This window comes from Fringilla coelebs (assembly GCF_963513975.1).
Source record: "Fringilla coelebs genome assembly, chromosome: 6".
Taxonomy (NCBI): Eukaryota; Metazoa; Chordata; class Aves; order Passeriformes; family Fringillidae; genus Fringilla; species Fringilla coelebs.
In genome coordinates this window covers 5,379,656-5,391,926 of record NC_140034.1, presented here as the reverse complement: position 1 = coordinate 5,391,926, position 12,271 = coordinate 5,379,656, and the positions used below count along the sequence as shown (strand labels likewise).

At 44.8% G+C, this 12,271-nt stretch overlaps 1 protein-coding gene across 1 annotated transcript in view; it reads left to right on the top strand.

Annotated features, from left to right (window-relative positions):
• The window catches only part of RTN1 (reticulon 1), a gene marked incomplete at its 5' end in the record, with an annotated part of 123,108 nt that extends 111,041 nt beyond the window's left edge, over nt 1-12,067 (top strand). Inside the window, 6 exons of the mRNA XM_084207382.1 lie at nt 7,785-7,992; nt 9,592-9,730; nt 10,602-10,671; nt 11,060-11,106; nt 11,189-11,247; nt 11,990-12,067. Coding sequence (XP_084063508.1) covers nt 7,785-7,992; nt 9,592-9,730; nt 10,602-10,671; nt 11,060-11,106; nt 11,189-11,247; nt 11,990-12,032 — 566 coding nt within the window. The 3' untranslated portion in view covers nt 12,033-12,067. The remainder of the gene's footprint in view (nt 1-7,784; nt 7,993-9,591; nt 9,731-10,601; nt 10,672-11,059; nt 11,107-11,188; nt 11,248-11,989) is intronic.
• Nucleotides 12,068-12,271: the final 204 nt, after the last annotated feature.

The following is a 12,271-nucleotide window of genomic DNA, read 5'->3' as shown; positions in this document are numbered from 1 at the left end:
TCATGAAACAGCACAGATACCCTCTCTTGGCTCTGCTGCTCATCTCAGCAGTCTCCTGAAGGCAGCAGACTGCTCATTAACCATGTCTCCATCTGTATTGCATTAGAATCAAATCTGTTGTGGGGAGGGGAGCAATGTCCACATTGGATCCTTCATTGGAGAGGAGAGGGAAAGGCTGGTCCTGCAGCCTGTGGTTAAACCTGCAAGCTGGGCTTGCTCTGAGTGCAAGCAGTATTTATTTCTACTCAAAACCTGCAGCATTGTGTCATTTGTTGTCAAAGACTTTTGTGACGGCGCCATAAACAAGGTTGTTCTTCTTAAATTGTGTTTCTTGGTTTTTTCACTCCCAGAAGGTCTGATAAATGCCTTATGAAGTAATTTATATTTATGAAGCTGTAATATTACACTGTAAGGACATTGTGTGCACACAAGTAAATGCTGTGTAGAGAGATGTTTTTCTCACTTTTCTTAAAAACTGTTATTAGATGGTGAGTGAAGCAGTGCAACCCATTGATTTCACCTCCTCAGCAGACCTGGTGGTACTTCCATGGTGGGAAGGGCAGCTTGATCATTTCCAAAGGTGTTAGTAGTGTACTACAGAGCATACAACCTTTTATATAATCATCAAGGCCCATGGGCTTCATTTGAAGGCTGGGCACCAGGGGTTTGCTCCCACTTTTTGAAATAACTTCCATGGAAATGCTGCTTTTTGCATGATCATTTTTCACCCAGTTGTTGCAGTAGAGGAAAAACTTGGGAAGTCAGAAGGAGAGAACAGAGATTTTCAGAGGAGAAGCTGTGGAAGATTTGAATTGTCTAGTCTCTTCTTGGTTGATCATTAATTTTCATTCTAAAATGCTTTCTTTGAGACATGGAATGGAAAGATTCCCATTTTTCCTACAAAAGTGTTTTTGGAAAACATAGCCATGCAGGAGGGCATTTTAGCTCCAGCTTGGTTTGGATCCTCTATTCTCCCTCTGGGATCTCTGCCCCACACCACGAGGCTTCTGGGGAACACAAAAACCCCCAAAGCCCAGGTCTCATGTTTCCACATCCTAACAAGAATGGATTCAGGAGCATTTTCAGTCAGTCTGCCTTGGCATTGCCCTTTCCAGCCCCCACATTTGTCTTCTGGCTTTTTTGATACCAAGTACTGGGGAGCAGAAACATTTTCTGCTGCAAGCCATGGGGAGAGCTGTGAGAGCTTTTGGGCACATTCCTTGCAGGCACAAGCACTGCCTGCTGCTGCTGTTTCTTCTATTTGTGAGGTTCATTTCAGCTTGCCCCACAAGCATGGCTTTATACCAGCTGTTCACATTAGCAGGTGGTTTCTTGTACCACAGAGTTCACCTTTGCTAGCCCGTGGCCCCGAGTGCAGGATCCCATTCGTTTAGCCAGATGAGGTTCTGCCAGAAAAGTGCCTTTAAAGCAGTGTTTTGGCACCCTTGGAAAATCCTGCAGCTAGAAGACCACTTGAGTGACATTTTGCAAGTTCTGCTGTGAGTTAAAAAGCACAAGTAGGCAATACTTGCAGATAAACAGCTCGTCAGACACACTTCTCCCAAAAAATTCTTCAAAGGCAGTGACAGTGACCTGCAGTGCTGCTGTCTTAAAGATGGCTGGTAAGTCTTCCTTAATAAATGCAAATAGTTTTGAGTCTGAGGCAGTCCTGGCAAAACCCAGAGTCCTTTTATACCTCCACAAATGACTCAGACTTCTGGTGAGTTGTACTGTTAAGAGTGCAAAGCGAGTGATGTTGCTTCCCTCCTTCCAGGAGGCTAAAGGGACATCATGGAAAGCTACAGCAGAACAGCTTCTGCATGCTAATGGGCACGGGCAGGATTTTACAGTAGTGATTTTCAAAACAGAAGGAGCCTGACCCTCAAGTGAAGCCAAGGCTGATTTCAATGCCCAAACCCCTTTTGCAAATCCTCGCTGCAAACTGGGCGGTTTGAAGTTTTGGCTCTCGGAAGTGGATCTTGCTTAGCCAAACAGGCTGAGCCCCTGTCCAACTGCATGCACATCACACATCGACAGCCTCACGTGGCAGCAGCCTCCTGCCTCATGAATATTCAGCGTGCATTGCTCAGAATTGTGCCATTGTGGTGGGGTCTGTGCACGCACACACCCCTTCCCAGTGAAACGCCCGGCGCTTGCAGGACCCTGCACCACGCCAGGACCTTTTATTCCTTCCCTTCTGATCGAGCAAAGCACTCAGTTATTACGTGGTTAATTTGTGCTGGGAGGTATCCTCTGTCCTTCAGTTGGTCTGGGGAATGCTGCAGCCTCCTTAGGGCTGGGAGCTGTCTCAGCCTGGCCCAGCGTGGGGCTGGTGCGTGCTGGCGAGTGGCCCTGCAGAGGAGGGTGTGTGTGAGAGCTGCAGCTCCAGCTCCGCTCCTGGCCCTCTCATCCTCGCTCCCACTGCATCCCCATGTGCTGGGGAGGATGCTCTAAGCCTGGCTGGTTGTTTCTTCAGTGTGCCAAGGAAGGGGTACAGGCAGGAACAGGCAGATGCCCTTCAGCTAAGGCTCGGGCACTGGTTATACTCAGTGGTCTGTTGAACGGCCACTAAACCCAGGGGGTCAGAGAGTGTTTGGGAGGAGTTGTTTGGTATCTTAATCAGTTTTACATGAATATAGGGTGAGACAAAACTCAAACCAGAGATATAAATGTGGTGGACTGTGGGGATTTCTGAAGGAATTTCGAATGAGTTAGAGACAGGACTCTGAATTGCTTTTGATGATGCAATTTATTTTTCTTATCTTCTACCTAGGCAGGAAGGATGAGCTAGGCTCACATCTTCACTGCAGGGTTCAGAAAGTCACAAGACTTCCAGTTACAAGACCTTTTAAGGATTTATTAACCAATAAAACACTGCCAAGATGTTGATGGTTTTGACCCAATCCTTAAATATTTTGTCTAATGGACTCATGCTACAGTGTAAGCTTTCTTAGTCAATCATGTTATGACACACAAACCTACAATACTGTACTTTAAAACTCTAAATTTTCCTCAACTAAATATGTCTCTGCTTTAAACTATAAATCCACATTCTCAATTCTAAGTTTGGAAGCCTTTTCCAAGGGCTCAAATCAAATCCTGTGTTTAATTCTAAGCTTTGGCTTACAGGCCCAAAGTTCTGAGAATTCCTTGCATTTCAGATTCCAACATTGGACAACCTCATCTTTAATTTTAATTTCTGTTTAGAATAAAAGAAAAAAGGGTGTGAGAAAGGTTGGTGCAGGTTTGGGTTCACCTGATGGTCAATGAGAAAATTTCTCATTTGTTTGCCCCTTGGTCTCTATTTACAGCCCCAGACACTGGTGTGACAGGTACTTTGGCTCTGGTGTAAATGGATACAGGAGGAAATGGCGCTCTGAGGAAACCAGGCAAAGGATCCCAGCTGGGGCATTCTGCACCCAGAGCACCTCTCCCTGCTTTCCTTGTTTAGGCAAGGAAATGTAGGAGAAAAATGTGTTTAACTACTGTCTCAGCAAGGAAGCATTTCTTTACCAAGAGGGTGGTCAAACTCTGGAATTGGCTTCTAAAGAGATGATCTGTGCCCCAAACCTGTCAGTGTTTCAGGCATTTGGAAAATGCTCTCAAAAACATGCTTTAGCTTTTGGTCAGCCCTGAATTGGTCAGGCTGCTAGAGTAGGGGATGGCTGTAGGTGCCTCCCAACTGAAATATTCTATTCTATTCTATTCTATTCTATTCTATTCTATTCTATTCTATTCTATTCTATTCTATTCTATTCTATTCTATTCTATCCTATCCTATCCTATCCTATCCTATCCTATCCTATCCTATCCTATCCTAATCTCCATTGCATTCCAATAATTTAAAAAGTTTTTGAAGTGACTGAAGCTGCAACTGAAAGAGAAAACATGGCTCTGACAGGTGTAGCTCAGGTGTTTTTAGCAGCATCCAAAGTCCAGGGGAACTGATACAGCTCAAACCCCCGAGGCCTGTCCAGCCAAAGTCTTCCCAAGTCTCCGCTGATTTCTAGTTCTGGGTTCTCCTTATTCCACTTCCCTGCCCAAGGAGCTTTGAGGTTTACCTCCCTCCTGTATCACCTTCTGCAAGAGGTTTGGCTCAGCCCCTTCTCCATAAGGGAGAGGAGGAGGAATGGCCGCAGGAACATCAAATCCCACCCGAACAGCTGGACAGGGCAGCAGGGCTGCAGCTGCCTGTCCCTTCGAGGGAGATGAGGAGAAGGCAGATGTTCTTCCTGCCCTTGAGAATCCTGACAGACCTGGCAGGCTGTGGGTGAGGGGAATGTGCTCCCAGGATGGACCTGGGCACTGGGAGAGCCATGTAAAAATCATGGAACTCCTATCTCCCTTTTCTGTGCTGAGATTTTCCAGCTAGCAGTTGGCACTTTTTTTCCCCATGCACATGAGAATATTTGCCTCAGGTCTAAAAGACACAGGATCCCTCTCTCCCAGGTCTCCTTTGGCTGCAGAAAGAGGCCAGATGCTTTTTCATCTCCTCCCTCTCACATGCTCTTGTTCCCAGAACTGTGTCACTTGGCCTCCGTCCATCTCACTCTGATCCTTTCCTTACCTGATACAGCTGAGTAAATATCCCAGTCATTCCATGGCAGGAACAGATGACTTTCAGGGTATACACATACCTGGTCAAGCCTGCCTTGAGTAACTCAGCACCTTCCCTTTTGAGTAGAGTGAGAAAAAGCAGTTTGGCATCTTTCTGCATGAGAATGCAGCCCACTGCCAGCCTGCAGTAGTATGAGTTTGAAGATCATTGGAAGGAAAAGGCTTAGTTGGTCATTTTGGATCTTATAATTAATTGGGATTGACTCAGGGAACTCTGCTGGAGTTCAGTTTGTATTTTTTGGCTCAGTTCTCATTTGTTTGCCTCTCCACTGCCTGTGTCCCAGGGAATGTTTTCCCCTGGCACCTGTCCTTTTTCTGCCATCAGCAGATAATGTAGCATGTACACCAGCTCACCTGTGCAATTTAATTTAATGTTGAGGTTTTGTGTGATAGACAACTTAAGTATCTCAAAGGCAGATTTGCATAAATTTTCAGTACTCTGACAGAGTAATTTTTAAGCACAAAAAATATCAGGTTGTGAATAATCACAGAATCTTAGAATGGCTTGGGTTGGAAGGAAGCTTAAAAATCTTCTTATTCCAACCGTTCCTGCCGTGGGCAGGGACACCTTCCACTTGTTCCCTGCCCCATCCAGCCTGGTCCTGAACACTTCCAGGGATGGGGCAGCCACAGCTTCTGTGGGTACCCTGTGCCAGGGCCTCAGCAGCCTCACAGAAAATATAACACCTCCTGTCCAAATGCTCCCTGGTGACAGCACCCAGTGGTTGAGCTGCAGGATTTTGAAGTACCTTTACTGAAAAAGAATATGAAAAATAGCCAAACCTGCACTTTTATGTTCTGGATGCCATTTTGTAAGGATGGTTTGCAAGGCTGGAGTTGCATGCTCCATCACCAGTGAGCAATCTGTGGAGCTCCAGCTGTGCAACTCCTGCAGTACAGCTGTGTCTGCTGCTAAACCTCCTCATCCAGGAGCTCTGACAATGCTGGAACTGCATTTTGGAGCATTCCATACTCCCTGCCCCAGGGTTCCTGCAGGAAGCAGGCATGGGCACAAGACTGGTCTCTGTTTTGTGGAGTCAGTGCCCAGGATCCCAAAACAGGCACCGAGGTCCCTTGTCCTGTGGCTTCCATGGGATACAGCCATGTGTGCTCACGATCACAGGGCCAGTGCTGAACACTTAAAAATAGTAAAAGGTTCATATATAGTGTATTTGATGGAGAATATAATTGGAGGTGAATGGTGCATGAAGAGAGGAGAGCTCAGTAATACAACAGCGATTTTTGCACTCAAGCCCATCACTGTAAAGCAAGGCTACTATGTGTAATAGTAATGAGTAATATAACTCATTGTCTCAAGGCAAACACGCCGTGATGACTCACAATTTTTGGAGATTTGATGATAAGGACTGAGAGGCTGGATTAATTTTGTTTCTTTTAGTATCAGGGGCTTTTTTTTTTTTTTTCCTGACAGATTGCAATTTTCCTGAATTTACTCTTTGTTCAGAATGATTTGACAAGTGGCATCTCTCAAATCTGTTTGGCTGGTGCTGTGTTCAAGCTGTTCTTGAGGACTTGTGCAGTGTGTGAAATTAAAGCTGTTTTGTTTAGGTTGTCATGAGCACGTTCTCTGGCTGGATGAAGAGTCCTCTCAGAAACAGGTTGTGGGTGTAAGCAGATTAAATTCACCTTTGTGGACTGGATATTCCACAATCCTTTCATAAAATGTTGCTATTTTAGTGGCTGGCTCTGATACTAATTATTTTTGCTGGAGAGGTTGAAATAAAATATACAAAGTGGGTGAAAAACACTGTAAAAGTTACATGCTTTACAAATGTAAAAAGGCACTATTTGAAAATGGTCTTATGCACTTGTTTTGTTCTAGCCAGCACCTTCCATGGACAGGGGAAGTTATATAACAAGCAGAAAGCTTTTTTTTTTTCTTTTTTATTTCTGATTCTGAGGTTGGATTGAGTAGCAAGAGAGATTATTCTGTATTTGAAGGCCTTATCTGAAAAATGGTTTCCTCCTCATGGAACTATTAAGCAGTGGTAAAACCAGGAGTCTTTTCCTTTCTCAAAGCTTATGAAAGAACAAAAATAAATTGTGAAAACTTTGAATGGGAAAGTGGTTTATTGTGGCTAGCCCCAAACTTTTACAGTCATTTTTCAACAACCAAAATAGGAAAACGCTTTGCTCAAGCGTTTGGCATTTCAACTTGTTAAAAACAAAAACAAATTTAAAAAATGGAATTTTCAGACTGAGTAAATGCAAGGTAGGTTGAAATCTTCCATACACCCCTAGCAACAACACAGAGCACTTGCAACCAGCTTGCACTTGCCTTGCTGCTGCAGGAGACCCACCCACCGTGCTGCGGTTGGAGATACTCATGCATCTTATCTAACCCAGGCACAGGCACAAGCAAAACAAGGATTTCAAGTAGGTCATCGGTTGTAATTTCCTCAGCCCATGCTCCAGTCCCTTTGCTGCTCCTGCTGAGGAGCTCCTGTTGGTGCTGCTGTGAGCAGAGACATCACTGCTCCCCGAGGGTCACACAGGACCCGTGGCAGCCCCCGCCGCTGCCTCTGCAGCTCCTGCCTGCTGCATTTGATGGGAATGCCCCAGCAAAGGCAGGAATGATGCATCTGACCCATGTTCTCAGAAGGCTAATTTATTACTTTATAATACTATATTATATTAAAGAATACTATATTATACTAAAGAATACAGAAAGGACACTTACACAATGCTAAAAAGATAATAATGAAAACTCATGACTCTTTCCAGAGTCCCGACACAGCTTGGCCCCAGCTGGCCAAAGAGTCAAAACAACTCACAGCAGAATGCAATGAAACAATCACCTGTGGGTAAGCAATCTCCAAACACATTCCACACAGGAGAAGCAAATGAGATAAGAATTGTTTTCCTTTTATCTGAGGCTTCTCAGCTTCCCAGGAGAAAAATCCTGGGCGAAGGGATTTTTTTCAGAGAGAGTGAACCAGAATCCAATGAAACAATCACCTGTGGGTAAACAATCTCCAAACACATTCCACACGAGCAAAACACAGGAGAAGCAAATGAGATAAGAATTGTTTTCCTTTTCTCTGGGGCTTCTCAGCTTCCCAGGAGGAAAATCCTGGGTGAAGGGATTGTTTTCAGAGAACGTGAGTGCCACACCTGCCTTTAACAATTTGCTCTTCTCCCCCCAGCTATCGACCTGTTGTACTGGCGCGACATCAAGCAGACGGGGATCGTCTTTGGCAGCCTCCTGTTGCTGCTCTTCTCCCTGACCCAGTTCAGCGTCGTCAGCGTCGTGGCATACCTGGCCCTGGCCGGCCTCTCAGCCACCATCAGCTTCAGAATCTACAAATCCGTCCTACAGGCCGTGCAGAAGACGGACGAGGGCCACCCCTTCAAGTGAGTGGGTTTGTGGTTGTTGGGAGAGAGGAAAGTTTGACAAGAAAGTCTCACAGATGTGTATGCTCAGCAGAAAGATTTTTGAATGTAGAATCTGAAGAAGAAATAGAAATAAAAGCAAGTTTTGATATAGAGGAAAAGAATTGCTGAGCCAGTCTGACTGGATAACCAAGGAGGCAAAGGGTGTGTTAGTTAGAAGGGTTTTTTTGACTTAGAGCAAAGGATAAACCCACCCCAAAGAAGAGGATGTTTCTACCAAGCAGAAAGAGAGCACAGGCAAACAAGTCAGCAAGTGCTGCAAGTAGAAGAAAGGTCTCAGAATTTTCCACTGCAAGAAAACTGAAAAACAACTTCTAGCTTAAATTGTAATGTACTAACTTTTAGTTGTAGGAGAATAGTAACAGGAATATGGTAATTATAGTAGTTATGATAGGCTATAGATAAAAGTTAAGATACAGATTGGTTCTACTGTGTTAAGATGTTCAGCAAAGAAAAGTATATCATGCATAGTAACCAAACCAAAGGGTCTCCAGGCCTGCCTGCAGCTGGAGCTGACAGCTGTAGGCACAGCTCTGTCACCCACAACCCTGGACTGCTGTAACTCTTGGATGGAATAAACTGCATTTTGAAGAGCTGCCTGGAGTCCCACGTATCTCAACTTTAGGCTCTTACAGTGGTGATGCCCAAGCACTGCTTTTGTGCCAGAAGAAATTCTCTTCTCGCTCATGAAGCAGGAAATAATGATATTTTCACAGTGTCTCAAAAATTGTAAGGTTCTGTCAGCTTAGATCCCAGAGGGAGAAAGAAAAAACACCACAAAAAAATGTCATCCTCTAGGACATGGGATTATTTTCTCAAAAAGATATGGGAAATTTTAAGCAAACAGAGAAAAGGAGTATCTTTAGAGCTGGTGATAATACAGCATACCTGCCAGAGAAAAGAGCATTGTTTCTGAGCACAATCTATTGGGCATAGAAGGCACTTATCCATATCTTTTCTCCAGCAACCCAAAATCTAAGTGATGGTGGCAGTGCACTCCCCACTCTCCACAGGGTCTGGGAGGGATTGCTCCACAAGAACAGAGATCCTTTCTCCTCTGCTGTGCCAACCAGTTGGTAAACCAGGTCATGGAACTGGTGTGGTTACAGACAAACACACACACACACACACACACACACTAAAAAAGAATCTTGTTGGAGTGCTGCTCCTTCTGCCTCACTTGGGCCAGTTCTGAGCAGTGACTCAGGATGGGGCTGCACAGCTCAGAGAACAGCACAGAAATTTGTGGGGAAAACTCCCAGGTCAGATTTGTACCCCACTTTGGGTGAGAAAAAGAGAGAAATCCCATCAAGATCAGGCTATGTGTGGGAAGAGAGCGAGGCTGGAGGGGAACAGCCCCAGCTCAGCATCACCCCAAGAGATGGGTCACGCAGGGTGAGGAGGGTGTGCTCGTGGCCCTGGGCCTGCAGGGAGGGGAGCTCATTGCTCCAGCACCAAGAAATGAGGTCTGGGAAGGAGGGAATGATGGGGTGGATGGGTATGAATGTGAACAGCAGGGGAAACTTCCCGGGTTTGTAACGGGACCTGTGTTTCTGGCAGAGCCTACTTGGAGATGGAGATGAATCTTTCACAGGACCAGATCCAGAAATACACAGATTGTCTCCAGCTATACGTCAACAGCACAGTCAAAGAGCTGAGGAGACTCTTTCTCGTTCAGGACCTTGTGGATTCTTTAAAAGTAGGATTGCTTTAAATATTTTTAACCCCTCTCTAAAGGATAAATCTACATTTCAAAGAGCTGCTTCCCATGTTGACAGGGTTGTCATGAAACCTAGTTTTGTGTAGTTCCAAATATGAAAGTTGCTCTGCTTTTTGATTTAAAAACTGTTTCTTTAAAAAAGTGTTTAACAGCACTTTAGAGGTTTGGCATTTGAATGTGTTGATAGGTAATACAGGATGTAAAAATTTGCAGAACCAGCTTAGCTCCACCTCAGTTCTAGAAGCATCCCAGCATTATGCTTTCTATTGATTTGCTATAAAATAATGGTCCCCTCTGTTAATCTGGATTTCCTCTGGTGGCATTTCCTGCTATGGAAGATCTTCTTTCTCTCTCTGCTGAAATAACTATTGATTTTTAGCCTTATACTCAAGCAGGTGTCCTTTAGAGCAAAGGGAAGATCATTAAGAGAGCAGACATAGGTTTGGCTCCTAAATTAGTAAAGAATTTTAGGAAAATGTACCCATTTTTTCAGCCTCAAGTGTTATCAGTCCCTGGGATTACCACTTCAGGGCTCTGTTTAACCTGTTTGGGGTGACCCCTGCCAACATAAAAATGGGATGCAGAAATCTGCCTGTGCCATTCTCAATGTAGAGTCTTACACAGGTGCAATTTAAGCCCTAAATAGACATGAAAGCTGAGCTAAGAGGGTGAGAAGCAGAAGAGAGAATGGGGTTTATACACCTAGAAAAACTACCTAGTTCCTAATGTGCCTTAACTACTCTCTTCCACATTAAAAAAGGCTAATGTGCCATTATATTAGCCAGTTAAGCAAGCTATTTTCTTCTTATGCTGGCACTGGAGGTGATGTAATGATCCATCTTTAATTTAGTTTGCAGTACTAATGTGGCTGCTGACTTACGTGGGAGCCCTCTTCAATGGCCTGACTCTTCTGATAATGGGTAAAAACCAACATTTCTTTTAAAAATCTACTTTTAACTTGAACTCCCTCTAGATTTCGACTTAGACAAAACAGCCTATCCCTGGCATGCCTTCCCCTCAGTTGAACCACCAACATTTATTTCCCTTCCCAGTAAATATTCATTGTTTTGTTATGCTGTCCTCCCTGCTAGAGCTACTTTGCAGTTTATGGTTTTGTGCAGCTCCCAGTCCCAGAGCAGTGGGGAATTCCATATTTGGGAGGCTTGAGCAAAGTGCATTTTAAATACAAGGCTCCCTGGTGGACCAGCTGACCGAGTGGCACGATGATGTGTTTGCCACCAAAGTAGGTCTCTCCTCTGGGGGAATGTGATCTGCAGGAACATAACGCTGTGCTCCTTTTCTCCTCAGCTGTGGTGTCTATGTTTACTCTCCCCGTTGTATATGACAAGTACCAGGTAGGTCTGTCTGCAGGGTGCATTTGGGGTGCCTCTGCCTGGTTGCTGCCCCCTTGACTTGCTCTCCCCTTGCTCTTTGCAGGCACAGATTGATCAATACTTGGGGCTGGTGCGGACCCACATAAACACCGTCGTGGCAAAGTGAGTTCAGCAGCCGCCCGTGGGAGGTTGTGGTGCCCTCGGGGGTGGCTGGGGCCTGGGGGGTCCTGGGGACACTGTGTCCCATCAGGGGTGTCCTCCCAGAGAGGTTGAGATCCCTGGAGAAACCCTCCCGGCTGCGTGCAGACTAAGGCGCTCCGTCCTTCTGTCCATCCCCTGCTCTTTAGGGGAACTGTGGGCACAGCAGCCCAGGCACAGACTGGTGTCCACGTTGGTACCAGGACAAACAGGAAGGAATGAGTTATTTCTCTTCTCCAGTGACCACTCCAAGTCTGTTTTTTTTGCATGAGCATTAATGACCAAAGTGGGAATTAGGACACACCCCTGTCACAGAAAGCAAATACCTGGAAGCACTGTGATCTTTAGCGTTTATAATCCCCATGGAACGGGCAGAAAACCTGGGTGAAATTTTGAAATTTCGGTCTCAAAATTCTATTTTTAGACTGTATTCCTGGCTTTCTGTAGACAATATACCATGGAGAAATAATGCTGGGTGGAGAATATCGCTGAACATATCCCTAGATTACATGAACCACCAAAAACCAGGCCTGTAAGAAAACCTAGATGGGCATCACTTCTTTTTCTCATGGCACTTTAATTCACCTGTTGAGACAACACACTGAGCATGGACTGGAGATTATCCCTGGATAAGAGTCCAAGTGGGGAACCACTGGAAAAGAATAACTGCCTCACCATATAATCCTTTTTCTTCTTTCTTTTTTAGGATCCAAGCTAAAATCCCAGGTGCTAAGAGAAAGGCAGAGTAAAGCAGACATCAAGAATTCATCGACTACAGTAGTGCATAATGGGGAAATCTGGAGTGAAAACAGCTCTGTTCTTACACTTTACTGCAAATTTATCATTCTTTTTTTTTTCTTGACACCATAATCTTAGAAACATAAAACCCAGAAGCAGTGCTTTTCCCCTGCTGCTTCTGCACTTAGAATATTTGCAATCACTTGTGTCAAGCACTAAAGTATAGTAAAGAGAAAAGTGTACTAGATGT